This window comes from Leptopilina boulardi, unplaced genomic scaffold (assembly GCF_019393585.1).
Source record: "Leptopilina boulardi isolate dan_hultmark-lab unplaced genomic scaffold, ZJU_Lbou_2.1 LbouV2_229, whole genome shotgun sequence".
NCBI classification, from domain to species: Eukaryota; Metazoa; Arthropoda; class Insecta; order Hymenoptera; family Figitidae; genus Leptopilina; species Leptopilina boulardi.
In genome coordinates, this window is record NW_026137784.1 from 233,707 (window position 1) to 258,054 (window position 24,348).

Below are 24,348 nucleotides of genomic sequence, written 5' to 3' on the forward strand. Positions count from 1 at the left end.
ATTTAAAAATTAAAACTATTTGCCAAAGAAAGCTTTATTCAAATTGAAACTATTTTTCAAATTGAAAATATTGGAAAGTATTTTTGAAACTAAAATTAATTTAAAATTAAAACTACTTTCCAAAGAAAGCATTATTCAAATTAAAACAATTTTTCAAATTTTAAATATTTACTAAAGGAAAGTATTTTCAAAAGTCAAATTATTTAACTATCTTCCAAAAAAAAAAGTATTTTTCAAATTAAAACTATTTTTCAAAACAAATTATTTTCCAAAGGAAAATATTTTTCAAAATGAAATTATTGTTCCAAATTGAAACTATTCCTAAGAGAAAAGTATTTTCAGAAAAAGAAAAGAAAGAATTCCCAAAATTAAAATTTTGGAAAAATTTATTTATTTTTTGCTCGCGGAAAATTCAAAATAATTTAATTTATAAATTATAATTGAAATAAATTGAAATTTTCTTTTTTTAAATTTCGATTCAGAATTTTATTTGTTTTGCGAATTTTTTTTTTTTTTTTTATTTAAGATGAATCTTGTAAAAAAAAGAAAAGTTACTTTGTTCAAAAAGTTTGACATTGAAAAAAAAAAAGATGAGAAAGGTTTCGTGTAAATTACAAGATAGCTTTTGTCCTTGTGCGGATTTACACTCCCGGTGAAACTCATAAATTCAAGATCGACTGGCTAGCGCTCGAAAGTTCTTTTATGCGTTCAACTCACGAAAATTACTTTAAATTACAGTCTCTTTGAATATTTAAAAAAAAAAATAATAATAATCGCAAAATTCAAATGACTCTCGGTAATTCTAAATAAGCTAACTAGGTAAGAACAAAGGAACTTTCAAAAGATTTTGTTCGCGAGAAAAAAACAATTTTTATTTCGCATAAACGAAAAATCAAAAAAAAAAAAAAATTTGTTGGTTTTTTTTTTTTATTATTTTATATAAAACTATATTTATTTATTTACTTATAGAATATAGAAAAATTGTATAAAAAAAACTATAGATTTAAAAATTATTAATATTTGAAATTGAAATTAATTTTTTAAAATTGAAAAGTGAAACATTTCGAGTACTGAATTTTGGAAAAAAAATTCTAAACTGTACAAACTATTTTTGTCACATTAATCGCGACCTGTTCTAAATATTTAATTTTTTTTTTTGTTTTTGTTTTCGTGTCAACGACTGGAACGCCAGAAATGCAAAGCGCAACGCGGTCGTTCTATTACAAGCCGGGTCAGACTCGTCTAAAAGCACCGAGAGTGTATCATTTTACTTAGCTTGTGAATTCATTTTCAAAAAAAAAAATACGAACAAATAAAAAAAACGAAAATTTATCAATAATTTTCTTTTTTTTTACAAGAAAAATCCAAACAAAAAACTATAAATTAACGGGGAAAATTGTTTCTTGGAATTTATCCGGCTTTTTTTTTTTTCTTTTTCTTCTTACCATAAAAATAAGATAAAAGATTTCCGAGTATCATTTATTATTCAGGGAAAGTTGTTGTTAACTTGAACAAATAAATGACAAGGAACACGCACTTGTCAAAACAATTTCGTGAAAATTTGTTTATATCCGGTTTTGTATTATTAACAAATGACTGACAATATTTTTTAATGAATTTTAAATGGATAATAATTTTGGTCTTACATTGCAAATTGCATCCAATTAAGTCATTTCTCAATTCATTCAAAAACTGATATAACATTTCATTAAACATTCTCTTTGTTATAATTAAATTCGTAGTTAATTTTTTTATTTTTTTTTTTTTAAATTCAAGAAAAAAATACTAGAAATGGACGAAATTTAAAAATAAGGAAATTTTTTTTCGAAAATACTTTTCTTTTGCAATAATTGGAAAATGCTATTTTTAGTAAAGAATTACTTTATTCTTTGAAAATTAAATTCTAGACGTCAATGAGGACGTCACTCAATCGTCGATTTGAAAACGTCATAATGTAACGCGACGAAATTTCAACAAATTACGTGAATAATTTCGTCTTACCACCTGTTTTTTTGGCAGCGTCATAAAAGTAGGTCGTTTAGATATAGTTAGATAAATAGAAAAATTGTAAAAATATTTCTTTTTTCCTTTCTAAAAAAAAAAAAAAAATTAAATAATAATTTTATTTTGAAAAATTCTTTTTATGGAAAAAAAATTTCAATTTAAAAAACAATGTTTTGGAGAAGATTTTCCTGTTTGTATGCAACCTGATATACACGGGTGTTTAACAATGAAAAACGAGGTAAAAAAGAAATTTCTAATTTTTCGACCACCCATAAGTTGAAAGTAACAAGAAAAATACGATTTTTTTTTTAATCATTGTGTTTTTTTTTTTATCTGAAGTTTATTAATACGTGATCGTACGCTATCTTATCTAAAGAGATTAGGATAGAAAAGAGAAGAGCCTTCCTCAAGAAACGATAAGTCCTCATCTTGAAATAAATATTTGTTTTTGATTGTCCTTTAGTTTTTTTTTTTTTACTTTCTATTTTCTCGATTTATTTTTATTCTCCTAGGTCAAGTTTTCTTGAATAATAAAATTTATTCTACTTTAGACAAAATTACTGAAGATTTTGATGATTTTTGAGAAATCTCATGCTGTTTATGAACACTGGGCTTAATTTGGGCAATTTCACGATTTACATAATATTCCATTGACGATTCTTCATCACTGTAACTTGAGTATGAACTTTTTTTTGTTGTTATTCTTTTTCTTTTGTTAAATGAATTATTGCGCCAATAAAATGAGGATTTTCTAAATGTTTGAAAAGAATTTTTTGAACAGGGTATTTCTTTTCCTACCGAAAGCGACGTTGAACTGAAAATAATAATTATATAAATTAATTGATAAAGTATAATTTTTTTTTAAATTAAATTTTTACATTTTCTTTTTTTTAGAGAGAATTTTTTTTTAATACCTGGAACTACAACTACAGGGAGAATTTTGTAGCAACAATGGACATCTGGGTGAACTATTTTCGGTGGAGAGACAAGAACAATCCGAAGGGCAATCCTGTGGAAGAGGTTTTCGTGTAATCTGCAAAAAGAATTAAGAGGTAAAATATAATTAAAAATTATAATTATTATTTTATTTTTAAAAAAGAGGTGAAAATAATTTTGGTTTATCCAATATTATATTTATTTCATAAAGTAGAAAAGAAAATTATTATACTTTTATTATAAAATAAAGCAAAATGATGTAGATGATGATAACCAATGCTGTCATTATATAACCAAAAATGACAATTCTGATGAGAATGTAACTCAATATTTTTGAACAACCAAGAGAGTTAATTGTTTTAACATCTGCTTCTGTCATTTTTATATTGACACAAGACAGCAAAGAATGAATATTGCAGCAGCTGAAAGGCACATCACGATCCCTAAACTCTTTATCTGAATTTATTGCCCGTAGATTATTATTTTTCTTCTTGCGCGATACATGATCTGATTTCTAATTAATTTCGTGGGAAAATTATTTATTTACTACCTTTGAAAATTCATTTTAAAAGCGAAAAAAATTCTTTTTGTCAGAAAAAAAGTTAAAAATCAAATTGAAATGAAAAAATTAATTCATTTTTTCAAAAAGAATTCTATTTCATTAATTAAATTATTAATATTCCATAAAATTATTAATAAAAAAAAAACTCTACAATAGTCTTCAAAATTTTAGATTGAATAAAAAAAATTAAAATTATTAATAAGTCGTGAGGTTTACCTTCCAATCGAGGAGAAACCAATCAGTATAAGTCGTATGTCCACAGCATTGTAATTCAAATTGAATTTCATCCAAATTATATTTGTAATAATTGTCGTTAAGATAATTATTCATTGAAAAATTAAAAATTCCCTTTATTGTGCTTTGTTTTACGCTTACATGATAGGCAATCGAGGCTAAGGTCACTATATTCAGTATGGCACATATAACTATTATTAATACCACACATTTCAAGAGAATTTTCACTTTCGAATAACGTGGTTGTTCCTGGCGCCTGAAATAGAAGAACTTCCATTGTATTAAAAAAAAAAGAAAGAAAAAGAATTTCCAATTTTCTATTTCTAAATTACTTTGTCCTCATTTAGTTTCAAAATCATTTCCTTTTTATTCTTAAATATTTTAAATTACATTATTATGAAATAGTTGAATTTTAATTTTAAATAATTTTTTTTTTTGTATTTTTGTTGAGAAATGAAATTAAAAATTTTTTTTTGAAAAATAATTATAGATATACTTGCGAATTGAAGAAATTGCTGCAAGGGCACAAGGAATTCCTAGAGCAACATCGACAAAGCTGAGAATAATTGATTTTATTGCTCCGGAAAATTGAAGAACTGAAAGTTCAATCATCATTTCTAAAGCCAAGAGGAAAAATCGTTTAATCTCTAAAAGTACAAGACTGACAGCAATTCTGCGACCAATTTTCGATTCCCAATCACAATTACAAAAAATACAAGGTGTTTGGGAGAATATTTGATTATTTCTTGGTGAATTCTCTGTGCAAGAACATAATTCGTTGTTCGCCATTCAGCCACCTGGAAAATATTTTTCTCAGTAAGTAGCAAATTTAATTAAATATAGTTACAGATAATTTACAAGAATTTTCATTTAATTGAAAATACTTTTACTTCTTTTAAAATTCATCAAATTTTGATAATTATTAATAATAATTATTCTAATAATAACAGAAATTAAAAATATTTATTTATTCAAAAAACAAATTGCAAAAAAAAAAAAATTGTCCCGCTTTTCTCTCTAAAATCACGATTTTTTATTTCTAAACGAAAATATAGTTTATTATTATTATTTTTATTATTAAGTGGAATATCAAAGCCCATAAATTAACTGATATGAATATACTTGACCCCATATCCTGCGTACAAATATCAGATCTCAAATGTCATCCTTGTAGAATGAGATAATTGCCGCAAAAAATTAAAAAAAAAAGACATACGGGTATAATGACCGTGCAATTAGCCTTTGCGAATGACCTTAATTCCCAGTGGCATGCAAAACCAGTCTCTTCGAGCACATATTACAAGAATGACGAATTTCTTTTTAACTTTTTCTTAAGTGTCTAAAATCCATGTGCGAATTGTGTATTTAAAAAAAAAAAATTAACACAACCAAACTTTATTTTCTCACGACTTCTCAATTCCGGTTTAGTAATACATATATATTTTTTTTAGCGGAAACATTTTTTTTTTACTTTTATTTTCGTATCTTCTTCCGCTTAAAAAAAAATATTCAAAACAAAAAATATATCTTACTATTAAAATGAAAAATTTTAATTATTAAATTAAAATTATTATAAATAAATTGAATTTAATATTATTACAATAAATAAATTTAATTAATAATTAAAATATTTTTAACTTCAAAACAAAAATGTTTTTAAAGTACTGAATTTTACAAATAACTTACCGGAATCCATATTAATTGACAAATCTTAGTTTCAATTCAAGAGAAATTAATTAATTATACATATTATTAACTATAGAAAAATTAATTAAAAATTATTGCTATCGATATAATGTGGCATGTGTCAAAAAAAAGTTTACACTGAATTTACACTCAATCACTTGTCATATCGATGTTCGTTTATTTTATTTTATTTTTCTTTTGAATTTATAAATAAAATTCTAACAATTGCAAACAATATAGATGGGATAATTATTATTGTTTAATCTTAATTTAAATCTAAATTTTTTGCCATACTGTTTTACAATATCATCTTAGAACTAATTTTTAAAAATAGTAAATAGCGTATTACTTAATTTTAACTAATTACGAATTAATGCCTAATTAGGCTAATACATTTACAAAAAAAATTTCTAATAATTTCAATTACCTTGTTTACAAATGATTCGTCATTTTTTTTTACTAAAATTTCCTTTATTTTTGAATTTAATTAAAAAATTTTTATTTTATTTCTTTTTAATTTATTTAAAAATAAATTTCTATATTTCTTAAAAAAAACAATAGAAATTTATTTTTTCTAGTATTTAAAGCAAAAAGGGTAAAAATAATAAATTACAATGCGATGATTTTTTTTCTTTAAAGTTAAAATGATAATTCAATAAATTAAGTGTTTTACACAAAATGAAAATTATTTTACAACAAATAATTTATGATAATTGAATTGCATTATAATTCTCGCCCCCCCCTTTTTTTTCTTTACTTAAGTGTAAAAATTATCTAATAAATTCACTTTATGTGAAGATTTGGAATATTATTTTGGTTTTTGATCACGATTCGTTTTTTTTATAAAACTCCACTGCACTCCTAAAAAAGATGTCTTTTCAATTAATTAAAACAAAAAAGAATTTAAAAAATTTCCTATTTAAACATTTTTTTTAATAAAAGTTGAGTATCTTTTATTTTGAAAGAGATTTAAGATTCTTTTACTTAATTCTTAATTCTAATTTTCTTTTACTAATTCGATTTATTACGAACCAAAAAAAGCTTTTTTTTATACGAAAAAGTATCTTTTTCTTTAATTAATTAAAATTTTTTTAAATCAAAAAACAGATTTTCTTTTTTCTTCTAATTTTGAATTCATTCATTATGGAATTTGACGATCGCCTTTTTTCCAAAGGTAGTGTATAGTAAAAGGGGATAATTTTCTGTGAGGAAAATTGCAAGTCTCAGAAGAAAATTAAAAATTGCTCGAAAAATCGCTGACCACCAATGTTTTGTTGGCATCAAATATTTGTGAACATTCAATTGAAGATTCAATAATAATTTGCTCTTGAATGGCAGCGATGATGTTTCTGCAAATTTTAAATTATTAATTAATTAAATTATTAATAACAATAATTAATAATTATGAATAATCTCCAAATGAAAATGTTATATTTTTTAAAATTACATTAAAAAAAAAGCAGAAGAAATAGAATATTAAATTATATACCATTGACAATAGAATGATTATTATTGATTGTCGCAGATATTGCAAGTTGCAATGTAAAAGAAGTGAATGCTTTTGGATCTAAAAATGGAATGAACGGCCACATTGCTTCAATGAGAATTCGTCCCATTTCGTCAAATTTTTCATTTCCCTTCTCAAAAAGTGGAATGAATACTTCATTAAGAAGAAGTCGACAAAGAATTCGACATTCCTCGACAGTTCCATTGCAAAGATTATATCTGTAAGGTAAGAGAAAAAAAAATCGTAAATTAGATAATTAAAATATTTTTTATAAAAAAAAAATGTTATTCAAAAAATGTTTTAATACTTTTCTTCCATTCCCAGCATATAACCAATTACGCGCCAAAAGTGAACAATTCCTTCGAGTTCTTCTTCGGTTGCCTTAACACCCAATTGTTCAGCGGACATTAAAGTAAAACCGATAAATCCAAATTGTGTGATTGCCATGTCGGTTTGAGTTATTCTTCGGAGACCACCTTGAAAACATTTTCGCGATGCTAAACAATGTTTTCTTCTCACAGTTCTCAACGAATTAAAGAATCTTGAAGAAAAGGTAAATATTAATATTAGGTAATTACAGGTAAAAATTAAATTAAATTTTTAAATTTATAATTTAAGAAACAAATTTTATTACTCTTAATTTTAAGATTATAAATTTTTTCAACACGATGTGAGATTAATGGACTGCAATTTTTATTATTTTATCGAAAATTTGATTTTTTTTAAAATATAATTCTTTGATTTTATTTTTGACTGTATTTTTCACAGTATTTTTCATTACTCTGAGAAAAGTCATTAAAATTTGTGAATTGCAATCGATTCAGAAAATTTTTCCCGTTTATTCTTAGTAGCAAAATATAGTTCATGTGAATGAATAAAAATATTAAATTGATTCAAATGAACTGAATATAATTTAAATTTCAATTATCAGGAAAAAAAGAACAAATACATTTTTATCATTTCTTTTTAAGTTTACTATAAAATCGTCTTTTTTATACGGAAATTTCTTGATAAAATTTTTGATAACTATTAATAAATAAAAAATTTACATACTCTTTTGCTTTGAGGGGATTCTTTTCATACCATATGAAAGTGTGTAGAATCGTTGAAAAATAACGTCGAAAAGCTGCACATGGTGTGCCACTTTGTTTAGTAAATATAAGAATATCTAAAATTGATGGTATTGCTAATAATGTCAAAAGTCCCGAGAGTTTAGCTATCATCATTGTAAAGAGATTATTGTGAAAGCAAATTTGAGCAAATTTAAATTTTTTATCATCATAATAAGGAGGTAATTCTAAATCTTCCTTATCTTCATCAGCCGGAACTTGAGTTCCTTCTTTCAATAGAATTTCAAGTTTTTTTCTAATCACATCTGAAAAAAAGTAATAATAAATTATTCAGAAATTAATTCAATTTTTGAAATAAAAAAAAAAAATAAATCTTGAACTTGAACTGAGAAAATTAAAATATTCATGTCTATTAATTAATAAGGCGTGAAAAAGAAAATTAAAAGATTATAAATCTAAGATAATTTCATCACTAATAAAATTTTCAGTCACGTGAATAAATATAACACATCATCACGATTGAATAGAGTAAAGCGGAATCATTAACTCACACGTAAATTTACGTGATATGAATTTACATGAAAATAAATTAAATGAAAGTTTGACGATATACTTTCAATTCTAAATATTATAAAAATATTTCTATTTCTATAATTATAAAAAAACAACTATTTTGGCTTTAATTTAATTTTACCTTTAATTATTTATAAACATTTTTTTTAATACTGTCAATTATAGAAACAATTTAAACGAAGTAATTTATCTATATTAGAAAAAGATTATTCTGATTCATGGAAATTTGACTACGTGTCCTCGATACGAAAACTAGAAATTTGTCTACGTGACAAATTTCACCTCAATGACAGGTGACTAAATCAACGAATTTTGAGTTAATGAAAGTTTTATTAACTCAGGTCAAAACAAAAATAAACATGTAATTCGTCTTTATTATAAATTATATAAAAATATTAATTTTTATTCATTTTTTTCAGAAAGTTTGCGAAAAAAAAAATTTGTAAAAAACTGTAATAAGTTCACAATGGAAAAAATAAATCTAATATATATAAAAATAATAATATGTAAACAATTAATTTAACACTTCTAAGTAGTTTAACAATTAAGGTAAAACAGTTTTTTTTTGAAAAATGAAAATATAAAAAATTACCGACACAGAAATCTACCTTACCGACCGTTGGTAATTACCGACTGATGTTAAAACTGTTTTTTTTTGAAAAATGAAAATATAAAAAATTACCGACATAGAAATCTACCTTACCGACCGTTGGTAATTACCCGACTGATGGTAAAACAGATTTTTTGAAAAATGAAAATATAAAAAATTACCGACGTAGGAATCTACCTTACCGACTGTTGGTAAAACAGATTTTTTGAAAAATGAAAATATAAAAAATTACCGACACAGAAATCTACCTTACCGACCGTTGGTAATTACCGACTGATGGTAAAACAGTTTTTTTGAACAATGAAAATATAAATATTACCGACATAGGGATCTACCTTACCGACTGTTGGTAACTACCGACTGATGATAAAACAGATTTTTTGAAAAATAAAAATTACCATCAGTCGGTAATTACCAACAGTCGGTAAGGTAGATCCCTATGTCGGTAATTTTTTATATTTTCATTTTTCAAAAAAAACTGTTTTACCATCAGTCGGTAAGGTAGATTCCTACGTCGGTAATTTTTTATATTTTCATTTTTCAAAAAAACTGTTTTACCATCAGTCGGTAATTACCAACGGTCGGTAAGGTAGATTTCTGTGTCGGTAATTTTTTATATTTTCATTTTTCAAAAAAATCTGTTTTACCAACAGTCGGTAAGGTAGATTCCTACGTCGGTAATTTTTTATATTTTCATTTTTCGAAAAAAACTGTTTTACCATCAGTCGGTAATTACCAACGGTCGGTAAGGTAGATTTCTGTGTCGGTAATTTTTTATATATTCATTTTTCAAAAAACTGTTTTAACATCAGTCGGTAATTACCAACGGTCGGTAAGGTAGATTTCTGTGTCGGTAATTTTTTATATTTTCATTTTTCAAAAAAACTTTTTTAACATCAGTCGGTAATTACCAACGGTCGGTAAGTTAGATTTATATGTCTGTAATTTTTATACTTTCATTTTTCAAATAAATTTAAAGTACAAAAAACTTATTAATTAGGAGATTTCGAATTTCTTTAACAAAAAAATAATAATTAAAAACTGTAAAGGATAATGAAGAAGACAAAAATAGAATTAAGTAATTTAGAAATAAACTGTGATTTAAATTTAAATTACATTTAAATGCATAAAAATTTGTACACACGTGATACAAGTAAAATCGTAAAAACAAAAATTTTATTTGGCATGGCACCAAACATGCATAACAAAGCGAAACATTAATTCCTGACAATCCGGTAGTAATGCAATAAAGTATTATAGTGGCAAAAATTGAAATTGTTTAGTATTCCAAACCAATAAAACGAGTAACATCTGTGTAATGCTCTTGTCTGGAATTTAAAATCATGCCACTTCAATAAATCTTAGTAAATCCAAGGAACACAATAGAAAAAAAATGTATTCATAAAAACAAATTTACGAATAGAAATTCATTTTTTAATTAATTATCGACAAGGCGATTAATTTATTTATTACAAAAAAAATGCAATCTATTTTATAATCTATTTTCAATCTATATTTTCATTTGCTTTTATAAAAAAATAATAAATTATTATGGTCACCACAGTTTTGTCTTTTTTATTTTTTGTTTTATTAATTTTTTTGTTATCTTTTTTTTATTCCATATTTTCTACTTTCACGTGAAAATTTATTGTTTTATTAAAAACAACTTTCTTGAAAACTTATTATTATTATTCGACGTTCACTTTCAATGAATGAATTATAAATAAATAATTTAAAAAAAGGAAAAAAATTAGTAATATAATAAAAAATAATAATTAAATAAAATAAAAATCAGTAACAAAAAAAAAAGAAAACGAGAATTAATTTAAATTAAACTATAAAACAATTATTTCCATAAGATTGTTTCTCAAACACTACAATAATCTCATGAAACCACAATTTGTTTATTTTTCTCTAATTGTCGGTTTACCATTCTCAAGTGCTTGACTTTCTTGTACGTGATCGTTTTTAAGAGAAATGATAATAATAAAAAAAAAAAAAAAAAAGATATGCCTGCATTTGTAGGTCCACAAGAAGAAAGCGACCCTCCCATTTTGTTATTCGACTAATTTGTGAGCAGTCATGCAAAAAAGAAGAGAACTTATTACTCAGGTGCAAAATGTCGAAAGTGAGTCGAGGTCGTACAGTTTCTATTCACATATATGTACTTTCATTAGAATTGTGGTATTTAGAATCCACAGTTGCATTATACAATCCCAGTTTTTAAAAAAAGTTTTTTTTTTCTATATTCAAGAAAAATTGTCATTTAATATTTTATAAGCTTAATATTTTTTTTTTAGAAAATTTAAAACTTTCATGTTTTATTGCAATTTTTTTTTTATAAATTACATACACCTTAAGGCATGTCCTAATTACATGTGTATTCTCAAGGAATTCTGCTTTTTTTTTTTTTTTTTTTTTTAAAAAAAGTTAATTTACTATCGTGACTTAATAGTATTATGACATAAAAAAAATACGATCTTTTGACCAGCTGGACTTTTTTTTGAAGATAAAATTCCAAATATATGCTTATTTAAATTTATCTGAAATCTTCGTCTTCGGGAGTCAATTAATTTTCTCAAAATTGAAAGATAAATACGAATCTTCAAGGTTCGTTCAACCTTGAAACAAGTATCAAAAAGATTTGCAAGATTTTTTTTGCAAAAAAAAAAATCATCAAAATTTATTCTATTTTTTCAAATTAAAAACTGACTATTTCTATTTGGTAATAAAAAAAAAGGATTTCGATGGAAAAAAAATTTATTTCCGATACGCAAAATCTTATTAGCATAATTTCGAAATGATAAAAAATAATGATCCTTTAGGATGTTGCGAGAATGATATTGCAAAATCATTAAATTTCTTCTTTTTTTTTTCTTTAGTTCGCCCAACTTTCACCGAATTTCATACTTGACTGGTTTATAAGCTTTTTTTTCTCTGCTCTGCTTCTTTGTTCTCAAAGATCAGAAAAACTACTATAGAAATTTCTATTTTGCACCTTTCGTTTTTCCAAATATAAAAAGGCACAAAAAAAATTTCAATTTTTCTTAAATTTTCTTAAATTAATGTAAATTTCAAATTTTTGTAAATTTTTATATTACCATCAAATATTTAATAGTAAAAAAAAATTATATTTTATAATATACAGTAATTTTGATTTTTTGTTTTTAATAAATTCAATTTACTATTTTCAAAAAAAAATTTCTAAAATTATCTCCAAGTCTAATTAAATTTTCAAAAAAATAAAACTCACCCTCAACATCTTCGGTTCTCACCGAACAGGTTTCACTGTAATTTCCAAACATCATTTTCCACTTCAATCAAGTATCACTGATAATAAATAAAACACCAATATTCAATATCTGTAATATAAAAAGAAAAATGTAAAAAAAAATTGTTTCAAATAAAATTGAATAGAAAAAAAAAAACAAACAAAATCTCACACTATCATTGAGAGCTTGTTGAAGAAAAAATCCTAGTTCAAATATATATGAAATTGATCTATCCTTTCAAAAACAAAAGTTAAGAGGTCCATCTACAGCTTCCCACACTTGAAAATAGAGTGTACCGTTTTGTTTGTTACACGACGAAAGTATCTCTTTCTTGAAATAATAACACCTCACTTCAGTTGAATATAACTAATATAAACTTTTCCTTTTTTTCCTTTTTCTTCGTCTTCTTCTTCTTCTTCTTCTTCTTCTGTGTTACAATCGGCAAGTACGAAAGGAAAACAAGACTCTATATATTTTAATGTTGAGAGTAGGGCTGGTATGCTTCGCTATTCGTTTTACGACATCTCCGGAGAAAGGAAATTTACTCCTTCTCTCATTTATCTCCCTTCTCTGTTAGATTTTTTATCAAAATTATTCATGTATCTATTTCTTTTTTTTTTTATTCAAATTATTTTTGAATATTAAAAGATAATTCCAAAAGAAATTTTCAAATATTTCGTTCATTTCATATTCATTTTTTTCTCCATCGTATATCCAAATTAGGAACAACTTCAATAGTCTGATCCATGTGAAATATTTAAAAAGTAGATATATATGTAAACGATGATAAAATCAAAGATGTAGCAGGTTTAGCAAAAAGAAATGGGGTTATTGATCCTTAATCTTCATCCTAGAAATAAATGGTAATGATTTAATAAATTTATTTATTATCATGAATTATTTCTTATACAAATTTTTCAAAAATGATTTATTATTTAAAATAATAAAAAAAAGTCTAATATTAAAAAAATTAATATAAAAAAAAATATAAAACATAAAAAAACATTTTTAAGTTAAATATTAAAAAAAATTAAATTACTAGATAAAGAGAAAATTAGTATTTTTTTCTTTCTACAGAGAGAATTATATTATATAAAATGAATTATAATATTTCACTTAAATTTTTTTAAAAATTATTTACAAAAAAAAATAATAGTTCCTAGGTTATATTATTTGGTAAACTTTTCAAAAAAATGATTATACATATAATCATATGCAATGAGTACATAAAAGAAAAGTTCTAAAGAAATTTTAACATTAAAATTTTTTTTTGAAAAATATTCGTCTATTTCATATCGAATAGTTTATTTATGATACAATTGGATTGTAAAATTGTGTATAAACGAATAAATAAATAAAAATTTACTTTTATGAAAAAAAATGATATTACAGGATTGTCATAATAAATATTCCATTTTGTTTTCTTTTAATTTCCAAACAAAATTTTTTATTTTTCCCTCACCTTGACAAAATTATTATTTTATTTTCAAATCATAAAAAAATTTTATTACTCTACTAAATTATATAATTTCTATTTAACAAAAGGTCTCAAAATTTTTTTTTTAATTCATACCTTTTTTTTGTTGTTTTTTTCTCTCTACTCCACATATTTTTTAAAATTTATACACACATAATTTTTTTTAACACTTCACACTTTTTCACAAAATTATTTTTTTTTTGAAAATAAAATCTTGAAAAAAAAATTATATTTAAAATCACGCACATCAAAAATTGAAATTTTTTTTTTTGAATCCGAGAGGACTATACCACGACAAGTCAGTGATCTTTTCGTTTGCTTGATTGAGCGGGGATCGGCGAAAGCGTTAAGAAAAGAGCTCAGGAGTTGCTCTTCGGAACGATCAGAAAGCGAAAGTAGTATTCTATCTAGCGTTGAAAATGGCAGGGGGAACCTTTATAAAATATATATTCTGGTGCAAACTTACATGTTACACGCACTTATATGCGTAAGTGAAAGTGTATTTTGCGCTCTATTTTATGCGTGCACAAATAAATTTATAAATATTGTAACAAGAACAAATCCATCATATTTATTCGCTGAAAAACAAATTTAAAAAATTATTTATATAAATCAATAAAACTTATAAAAAATCTTCAATAATATTATTTTTTTAAAATGTCAACTAAATATCCCATTTAATTAATTAATCAAAAAAAAAAAAAAAAATGAGAATGCAATAAAATCAAAATTTCTCAAAATAACAAATTTTTTTAATCTTCTGAGAAATCTATTATTATTATTTAATTTGTCTTAAAAATAATAAATTAACTTATAATTATTTTTTTATTAACTTATTAACTCTAAAAAAATAAACGAGTTAACTTTGGAAAAAACGTGTATTATAGAATAATAATAGATTACAATATTAATGGTCACAAATATTAAACCATATAATATTATAATAATCTAAAATAACATGAATACTGAATACATATTATTAATAACAATAGCTGGATATCGGATTGTAAAGAAACTAAATTTTCGAGAAAGGAAAAAGTCGCATTGAAAGTTTATTATTAAAAATCTAAATAATGCGTATAAAAATTCAAAGTTATTATTGTTGGCCTTAAACCGCTAAAGTTTAAAAAAATAAATTTCTCTAAAGATTTTCTTTTCTTTTTCTCATTTACCCGCACCCAATCGCAATTAATAATACTTTTTTTTTTTTTTTTGCATTAATTTAAGTTTATATAACTCAGATTAAAAATTTTTTTTTGTGAAGAATCAAAATTCAAAATAAGAGAGAAGAAAAGAAAAAAAAACAAACAAAATAAATAATATTTTATTTTTTGTTGTAAAATGGAGATCAATTAAAATGCATAAATAAACTAAAATTTTATCATTGATTCTCTTTCTAAAGTAAAAAAACAAAAAAATAAAAATAATTTCAATTAAACATTGGATTTGTTTAACAAACAAACAAAAATTATAATTTTTTTTTTCTTTTTCCTGTTATACACAGTATTTGGTAGACTTAAAATTATAAAAACACTATTTAAATAAAATTAGTTTGTAAATAATAATAATAACTAAAATCATAACGATTAATCTCAATTATCGATTCGAACTTGAATTTGCTTATTAAAAAAAAAAAAAAAATGTAATTCAAAAACAAGAATTCCTTATAATAAAATGTATAATATAGAGCAACCCAATCAAATATATATTCTTTTCTTTAGAAATATTTTTTTTTTTGTTTCTTTTTTTCTTTTTATTTATAATAAATAAATTGAAATTTTCTAAAATTTCTCATTTCATTTCACTGCGACCAAGTCCTTTCCCTCATTCGATCGCAGCCAGATAATGATTATACATTTTGGGACAAATGAAAATTGATGCGGCTCTCAATTTTTTTAAGGGACGTTTTTTTAAAAAAAATTTTAAGCATATAAATGTTTTTTTTGTCCCATCAAAAAATGTAAAAATACGCGAAGCAATATAATAATATAATTCATTTTTTTTTTTCTAAAGAGACGCAACATTTCCATGGGAAATTTTGCAATAAAAGAATAATAATAAATCTACAAGGAGAAAAATAATTTTCTTTTACTGAATTTTCGATAAAAATTAAAATTTACAGACAAAATTGAAAATTTACCATATTTGTTTAAAAATAGTGTTTGACATACTAATATATATTAAACATAATTATAATAATAACAATAATAAATAATACAATCAACAATATAATATAAATAATAATAAAAAAATTTTAATTTCGAATTTAATTAAATTCTAATTTAGTTTTTATATAATTTTTTTTTATAATTTCATTTAAATAAACTTTCTAAAATTTACAGTAATGATTATTTAAAAAAATAAAATGTAATTTATTATTTTGGTTTGTATATCAAAAAACTGAAAAAAATAGTAAATTTTCTATTTTGACGGGATTTTTCGATTTTTATATTGAAAATTTGATAAAATTATCAGGAAAAAAAAATTGTTTTTTCTCGATGCAAAACTTTGAAAATGACGATTATTTGAAACATTCGCCGCTTTTTTTTTTACAATCTAGTCGTAAGATTAAACTTCTTTTTTTTATACATATTTGAATTCTTATTAATATAATACGTATTCTAAACAGCAGCTGATGTCGAGCATCGATTACATTATTATTGATAAAAGTATGCACACTGCGATCTCTCATTAATTTTTGGTCAGAATCACAATTTATGAGACAATAACCACCTTATTCTTGTATTTTTTAAAATTGCCTCACAATTCACAGTAGATGACAAAATATTCATTTATTTATTCTTGATTGTTACTTTTTAATCAGAACAATTTGTAATTATTTTTTTTTTTTTGTTATTAAAATTAATACTGAAAATGATAAATAGGACCATGAACATTTGACAGAATGTTAAAATAAAATTTTAAAATATTTAAATTAAAATTATAATTGTTTATAGCTATTTATTATTTTCTTAAATGAATGTGATAATTATAATTACGGATGACTCTGATATGAAAACAATTTTTAATGAAGAAAAATCATTAAATTAAATTAAATTTTCTTTTAATTACGATTTTTCAAAAATAGATGAATGTTTTCTCAAAGAAATAACTTAACATAAAATAAAGTGATTTTTGCTTTTAAAAAGTGTTAAAAATTTTATAGTACAGAAAAACAAAAAAACAATTAGTGAAAAAATTAAACTTGAAAAAAAAATTAATTTGAAGGAGAAATTAAAAAAAAAATCTGAAAGACAAAAAAATTAAAAAAGTTAAAATTATAAAAATATCAATACATTAAGAAATTAAAAATAAATTATATTTTTTTTTTAAATGAATTTTCATCATCCACCGGAATTACGAAGGACAAAATTCAAATCACTGTCGCGTATCAATTCAGAAAATGATCTCTGCTCAAATCCATTTTTCGTAAATTGTGACGCATTTTTCTTTTTTTTTTTGTCAATAGTGGATTGAATCCAATTGGCCGTCACATCGTCGTCTTTCAATTATTGTGTGTCTAGAAAATCGCGAATTGTGTATTTGAGGCAATTTCTTTTTTTTTTATGGAAGAGCACCTATTTACGATTTACAAATGGTGTTCGTATTGTTTTTTTTTTTTTTTAATTCTTATTTCATTAACTAATTCTATCCTGACTAAACTGCGAAGACAAATGGCGGAGTATACCGAACAAAAAATTTTGGCTCGTTTAAATTTACACGAAAGCCTTTAAGATTTTTTTTCTATTTTTTTTTTTGAAGTTCCATACGAGTAATGATTTTTTTTTTTTTAAACTCTTAAGTCTACGTCAAATCCAAAGCCTTCGTGTGTCGGTGCGTGTTCAGCATTAGGAACAAGGCGTTCCGGTCTTCATTCAAGAAGTTCCGTTTTTAATATTATGTTTATTTTATAGTCCTAATTAATTTATATATTTTTATATATATATATATTTATAATAATCATTAATAAAAGTTAATATCAGTTCTTTGCAAGGACTCATTTTTCATCATATTATTCTTTATAAGGGAGAGAGGTAATCATTCTGAATTTGAAATTCTTTATACGTTTTTGCAATATCCTAAATATTGTCTTGTGAATTTCTGGCTGTCCAAATAAATCACTTTTAAAATATCGCTTGGTCGTGAGTCTCCTAGCTGATTTTTTTTTTTCACTTTTGCCTTTCTTTCTTTTCACAGCCACGCCAGCAAACCCCAACGAAATATTTTCAAAACCGATCACAAAAAATAAAAAATAACTTTTCCGATGCTGTGTCTGTGTATATAAATATTTTTCTTTGAAATTTTTTCAAAAACACAATCTGAGTAATCATTTATTTAACATATAGTTGAAAAGAAAACTTATTTTTTAAAAAATAAATTATTATACTAAAATAATTATTTTCAACTATAATGTTCAAATGTGTCTCTCTCAGGTTGTTTTTTATTCGGTCGATCAAATCACGCGATTAATTTTTTTTTTTTCAATTTAAAAAAAGAAATTGTAGAACTTTGTTTTTTTCTTCCACTATTTAGAATCTAAAATTATGATTCATTAACAAAAAATATTTGCCTACAATGATTTTTTTTTCACTATCACAAAAATACTGAAAAAAAATGAAAAATGGTAGGGAGAATTTCAAATTCCACTTTATGACAAATTATAGTAAAAGAAAAATGTTTCTATTGTCTTCAAATTAAATAAAAAATTACAAATATAGAATATATTTTTTTTAAACATTTATATTACATTAATTTGCCATAAAATGAAACTTAAAAATCAGATTTCCATTTATTTTTCAATAATTTTCAAAAGAAATCTTTGAAAATTTTTTTTGAAAATATTTTATAAAAGTAGAATTTTTTTTTGCTAGAGTAACATTATTTTAGATTCTTAGCGCGTCGAAAAAATTGAAAATCATCATTCAATATACATCCAGAGGAATCTTTTATTTATTTAAAGTATATTTGTCTTAAAGTCTAATAAATTTTTATTTGTTGCAAATAAAAAATTACAAATAAAGTTTATTTGACTCTGAGACAAATATATAATTTCTCTGGGTGTAAGTAATTAAAAGATTATTTTTTGCTTAATTAAATAATTGCTTAAAAAAAAAAAAATTCAATTCTAAAACTCCCGGTTTTTTCAAATTTAAATGTCTGAAAGCAAAAAAAAGAAAAATTGTTTTTTTCGAAACTGTTCAACTACCCAGCAATGTGACGAGAGTATATGAAAAGGCAGGGTTGTGATTCGACAGTTTCAAAGGCGTTTGTTTTTTTTTTCTGCTTAATAGTGAATACGGATTTGGAATCATCTCGTCGACTATTATTTTTTTCTTACCGGATTATTATGAACGCTATCTAGTTATGTACACTAAACTTATGTCTTACCTTATTAATGTGTATTAATTAATTAATAACTAATCTATCACGAAAGCACGACATTGACTTCAGTCGCGTCCTTACAGTCTTCAATGGATATCTGAGCGAGTTTCTTCTCGATTTCGTCCTCCAAATCATTCGACTTTTGGACATTGGATTCTTCACTATTTATTGTTGTTGTCGTTGTTGTTGGTATTGTTTTTGTTGTAGTTGACACGTCGGGTTTTTTTAATATCGTATAAGCTTGATGATAACCCTCGTCCTGATCATTTGTATTTATTGTTGAGTCACTTTTTGTTTGATTCAATTTTTCACCGTCAAGTTTTCCTTTTCTATTACAAAGTGAATTCCATGCAACACGGCACCTTTTTACTTTTCTCTTCGAGGGATCGCCAATTTCACAATCAGTCAAATCTTGTTTATTTGACCATTTTCTCATATCTGATCTCAATTGTATTGTCCTATATTGTTGTTCTTGTGTTTTATCCAATTCTGCGAAAAAAAAAATCCATTGAAAATTCTTCAATTTTTGGAACGAATGGGAGGAGGTATTTCGCTAGATGAAAAAAGGTTTAACTTAAAGAAATTGTATTTTTTAAAGAGAATGAAAAAGCAAATTTGATTGAAGGAATTATGATTTTCGATATAGAAATTAAAATTGCAATTAATTTTAATACTTAAAAAATATATATTCGTTATAATGGCATAAATTTTGCTTACCGCCAATATATTGAGAATTTTTTCTCTTGGACCGTTTGTCGCCGACATCAATTTGATTCTCAGATTGAGATTGATTTTGACTTTGTGGCATTTGTTGTGTTTGACGTTGATACTGTTGATTGGTTGATTGTTGATAATTTATAAATTGCTGTTGTTGTTGCTCTTGAATCTGCTGTTGTTGCATCTGAATTTGATGCTGTTGTTGCTCTTGAATCTGCTGTTGTTGAATCTGAATTTGATGCTGTTGTTGTTCTTGAATCTGATGTTGTTGCATTTGAATTTGATGCTGTTGTTGAATTTGTTGCTGTTCTACCCTAAATTTAAAAAAAATTTGCATTTTACAAGTTTTTAAAAAAAAATCAGATGTATTAAAATTTATAAATTATAACTTACTGTAGTTTTTCATTTGTAGGACAGTATTGCAACTGCTGTTGTTGCTGAATTTGCTTTTGCCGATGCATTTGTCGCTTATGTTGATAAACAAGTCGTGGGATTTGATTCTGTTGCATTTGTTGCTGTTGCTGCTGCTGTTGTTGTTGCTGTTGTTGTAAAACTTGATCGGCCAACCATAATTCTTTAAATTCAACGGGTACAAACATTGTATTATTTGTTTGGCTCCTATCAGTTATTTGTTGTTGCTGCTGTTGTTGCATTCCTTTTAACTCATAAAATTTCGATGAAAAATTGAGATTCATTTTGTAATCTTGATTAGTCATATTTGAATTAGGATTTGAATTGATATGCATATTTGAATTAACATATTGTGGCACCATTTGTCGTGGAAGTTGTTGAAATTGATATTGCGGCGCAGGATATGCGGGACAATTTTGTTGCGGTGGATTTTGTTGAACGTTTGGTCGACCTCGTTCACGATAATTATAACAACGATCTTGTGGATTGAATGATTGATAAATTTGTTCATTTTGTCTGACTATTGCATTTTGTTGTTGATAATTGTAACGAATTTCTCTCTCGTGATTAACTATTTCATTGCTTTGTACTGATCCAATGGGATAAGCGGCGTTTGATCGATATTGTGGTGGATGTGCGTATTCTACGTGTTGCTGTTGTTGTTGTTGTTGTTGTGGTGGATTTTGTAATTGTTGATCAGAATATTGTGGATATTGGGGAGAAGGTGGCTGAGCATCTATCCACGTTTCTTGTTGAGGTAGAAGATTTTCTCTCTCCCTCTTGGCTTGAACTGCCATCCACACTTCTTTCAATTCGCCAGTGATATCTTTGTCTTTAAGAATAACATATTGTCGAGAAAAGTAAACTCCTTCATTTTTAGTCTCCACAAAATCGAGCAAAGCTTCTATTAACGTTGCTTGATCCTGAAAATTTCAATAATCGATTTTAATTATAAAATTAAATAACAATTTAGTAAACTAATTTAAATGAAAAGAATTTAAACCTTGACATCTTGGCAATTTTTTCCGTAAAGTTTGAGAAGTTCAGGATTTGCAATTACGGCAAAAACGCCAACTTCTGCTTTTTCCCCTCGAGGGGGTGATACTCTCATTCCTCCATAAAGTGGCACATTCTGATAGAGGCTGCAATGCATAGCGACCTTGTCCCACGACAAGACATTAACGTAGCAAGGAAGTTCAGAACCCTGGATAAATAAAAATTAATTATATTTCTTTCTTTCATTTCTCAATAAATATAAATTATTATTTATATTCATGAAAAAAGAAGTGTAGAACAATGTATAAAATTTTATATTACCTGCATATAATCTTGAATGCACATATGAGGTTGTGGGGGATTTTTAAAAATTCGAGCACCATTGCGCTTCGTTTTTATTGCACCACCTTCAGTCATTTTGAAAATCTAAAATAAAAACAAAAACAATTATTTATAATAACAGTAAATTTTATCTTATTTTATAAAAGTATAATTATTTCATTAACGTTAAAAATTATATCACGTGTATAACAATACACTTCTTATTTTCAATTTTAAATAAAAAATCATTCCTGCTCAATTTCTTAACAAGGATTAATTATTCGATTTAATTAATTTTACAAAATTACAAAATATTTAATATGTTCAAAAATTCTTCCAGTCTTTGAACTACTGAGGTACTCGCAAATTTAGAAAATCCTTAAGAATAAAAAAATAGTAAATTATAGAATCGAATTTCTACATATTAGTTGAAAATCGATATTCAAATTTTTTCTGAATTGGTAAAGTATAAAATTGCATTGAAATGTCAACAATTTTAAAATTATATATTAAAAAAATACGAAGAGAGCTTATCGTAGAATTTGAATAAAAAATTAATTTCGGAAGTTGGAGTTGGGAATTTAATAATCGTAATTTATACAAGAGAGATATCAATAATTTTCAAACAGTAAGATGTAGATATATTAAAAAGTATAGAGAAGAGAAAAAAATTGAGAATCGTGTCTGGCAAAATAACTCTTTGGAGATACATTACAACTGTGTGTGTACAGAAATAGGATTATTTTTACGGGCACTTGAACGCACAGAAAGGCATTTCACTTTTATAACGTTTACTTATTTTCCTTATGAAAACTGTAGTCAATAAAATTGTAAAAAAAAATTCGCTAATAAAATTCAAAATATCGATTATTAATTAAGAAATAAATTGTAATTTTTTGAAATATGAAAAATATACAAAAGGAATAAAATTTGTGCATAAGCGCAAAGACAAGTTGTGATGCTTTGAGAGGTTAAGTAGCTCACCTAAAGTTGAATTTTTTTTTCTCCCCGCAAGTTTTATATAAAAAAGAAAACACTCTAATTAGGTACACACTCGATGAAACACATGATCAAAAACACTGGAAGAAAAGATGCATCAGTGAACTCGTTCCTTTTGTTTATTATTTTTATGACTAAAGAATAGAGAGAGAATGAACGCAAGGTGCGATCAGTGCACTGTCATTACGCGCATGCGTGACATGCGCAGAAGAACTATCACAAGTGGCGCACTCTCGCGCAAAGCGGGAAAATTCAAATTTCTTCAAATAATTTGAAATACAAAAATATCAATAAATGAAAATATTTATTTGTTTTCTATTAAAATCCTGTAATTTTGAATTCGAATTTTTGTTTTCACAAATATCGATACAAAATAAGATGCAATTTCCATAAAAGGTAAAACGTATGGTATATTTTATCGACGGATTACATTCTTTATATACATATTTCCTCTGGAATCGTGTAGATGTCGTCGGGGTATATTTTAAATCTCAAATGTATTTAAATTTAAATTTATGTAATTTGTCAATTTTAACAAATTTTTAAATTAAATTTCAAATAATTTTACTAAATTATTAAGTAAATAATAAATATAAAATAAGTAAAAATAAATAATTAATGTATAAGCAAATGTAAAAAATTTAATATTTTGAATAATTAAAAATTGCATTTTAATAACAAATTCTAAATTTCTGACAGTAGGAAATTTTATTTAATTTTTAAATTATAAATTAATTATTTTATTTAATTTAAAATTCCTTTTTTAATTCAATTTAACTGAAGAAAAAAGTTTGAGAGAAAAGTTTTTAAATTGAAAAATGAGACCTTATGAAAATTGGTTAAAAAATGAGAAAAAACTTCAAATAATTATTACTAAATTATTAATTCAATAATAATTAATAATAAAATAAACATAAATAAATTTTTCTAAATTAAGATAATATTTTTTTATTTCTTTAAATGAAAAATATATTTTTATTTAATTTTTGAAATTGTATACGTGTTGGTATTTTAATTAAAAAATCTTAATTAAAAATTGGAGAATAATTTTTTGAAAAATCATTTTTTGAAAGAAATAAATTTTTTTTCAATTAAAATAAAATGAAGGAAATGAAAATTCGAAAAGCCCTTGAAAAGTTAATATAAAGGTATAAGATCGGGTGTGAGAAGAAGGCGAGATGTGTGTGAGGACTGTATAGTTAGCGACTATTAATATCATCGATCTCGATCGATAGTTCTGCATGGAAGGCGTCATAATAATACGGTGTGTATCGTGACGAGCAGACGCGATCAACAGAACCCTTCAATGTTCCTCGGATACACATACATATAAAGATACCTATATACATATATATATGAAATACCTAAGTTGTTTCACAAATACGACGATTGTCAGTACACATTGCTGAGATAATATGAATCCTCTTTATATAACGAGCCGAAATCACGTATACAAATAATGACATGCTATTAATATATTGCCAGAGCTACACGATAAATTTTATCTCCGCATTTATTTCTCATACCAATTTTATTAGAACACTTTCTTCAATTATTGAGATGCACCCGCTCAAAAAATTATTAAAACTAA

At 24.5% G+C, this 24,348-nt stretch overlaps 3 protein-coding genes and 1 long non-coding RNA gene across 7 annotated transcripts; 1 reads left to right on the forward strand and 3 right to left on the reverse strand.

Moving 5' to 3' along the window:
- Window positions 1-959: 959 nt before the first annotated feature.
- Window positions 960-4,525, reverse strand: LOC127280237 (RDS/peripherin-like protein xRDS35). Of its 2 annotated transcripts, XM_051303133.1 has the most exons (5): window positions 4,233-4,525; window positions 3,719-3,992; window positions 3,173-3,454; window positions 2,919-3,037; window positions 960-2,818 (listed from the first exon to the last, which is right to left on the reverse strand). In XM_051303133.1, the coding sequence occupies exons 1-5, from the start codon at window positions 4,523-4,525 to the stop codon at window positions 2,542-2,544; spliced, it is 1,245 nt and encodes a 414-aa protein (XP_051159090.1). In that variant the 3' UTR covers window positions 960-2,541. The 2 variants fall into 2 exon arrangements, with proteins under 2 accessions (XP_051159090.1, XP_051159092.1); XM_051303135.1 differs by lacking the exon at window positions 3,173-3,454 and having other exon boundaries at window positions 961-2,818.
- Window positions 4,407-9,072, forward strand: LOC127280239 (uncharacterized). Of its 2 annotated transcripts, none has more exons than XR_007842814.1 (4): window positions 4,407-4,552; window positions 6,948-7,154; window positions 7,254-7,482; window positions 8,992-9,072. It is a non-coding gene; the product is annotated as an uncharacterized LOC127280239 (long non-coding RNA). The 2 variants fall into 2 exon arrangements; XR_007842813.1 differs by lacking the exon at window positions 8,992-9,072 and adding an exon at window positions 8,488-8,687.
- Window positions 6,146-14,495, reverse strand: LOC127280238 (uncharacterized). 2 transcript variants are annotated; one of them, XM_051303136.1, is made up of 7 exons: window positions 14,028-14,495; window positions 12,626-13,304; window positions 12,436-12,544; window positions 7,983-8,304; window positions 7,237-7,470; window positions 6,912-7,147; window positions 6,146-6,771 (listed from the first exon to the last, which is right to left on the reverse strand). In XM_051303136.1, exons 3-7 carry the CDS (start codon window positions 12,488-12,490, stop codon window positions 6,557-6,559), a joined length of 1,062 nt encoding a protein of 353 aa, XP_051159093.1. In that variant the 5' UTR covers window positions 12,491-12,544; window positions 12,626-13,304; window positions 14,028-14,495; the 3' UTR covers window positions 6,146-6,556. The 2 variants fall into 2 exon arrangements, with proteins under 2 accessions (XP_051159093.1, XP_051159094.1); XM_051303137.1 differs by lacking the exons at window positions 12,436-12,544; window positions 12,626-13,304; window positions 14,028-14,495 and adding an exon at window positions 8,694-8,946.
- A 295-nt stretch (window positions 14,496-14,790) lies between these two features.
- Window positions 14,791-22,941, reverse strand: LOC127280240 (putative mediator of RNA polymerase II transcription subunit 26). Its single transcript, XM_051303138.1, has 6 exons — window positions 22,743-22,941; window positions 21,759-21,863; window positions 21,445-21,645; window positions 20,424-21,364; window positions 20,031-20,344; window positions 14,791-19,802 (listed from the first exon to the last, which is right to left on the reverse strand). The coding sequence occupies exons 2-6, from the start codon at window positions 21,852-21,854 to the stop codon at window positions 19,357-19,359; spliced, it is 1,998 nt and encodes a 665-aa protein (XP_051159095.1). The 5' UTR covers window positions 21,855-21,863; window positions 22,743-22,941; the 3' UTR covers window positions 14,791-19,356.
- Window positions 22,942-24,348: the final 1,407 nt, after the last annotated feature.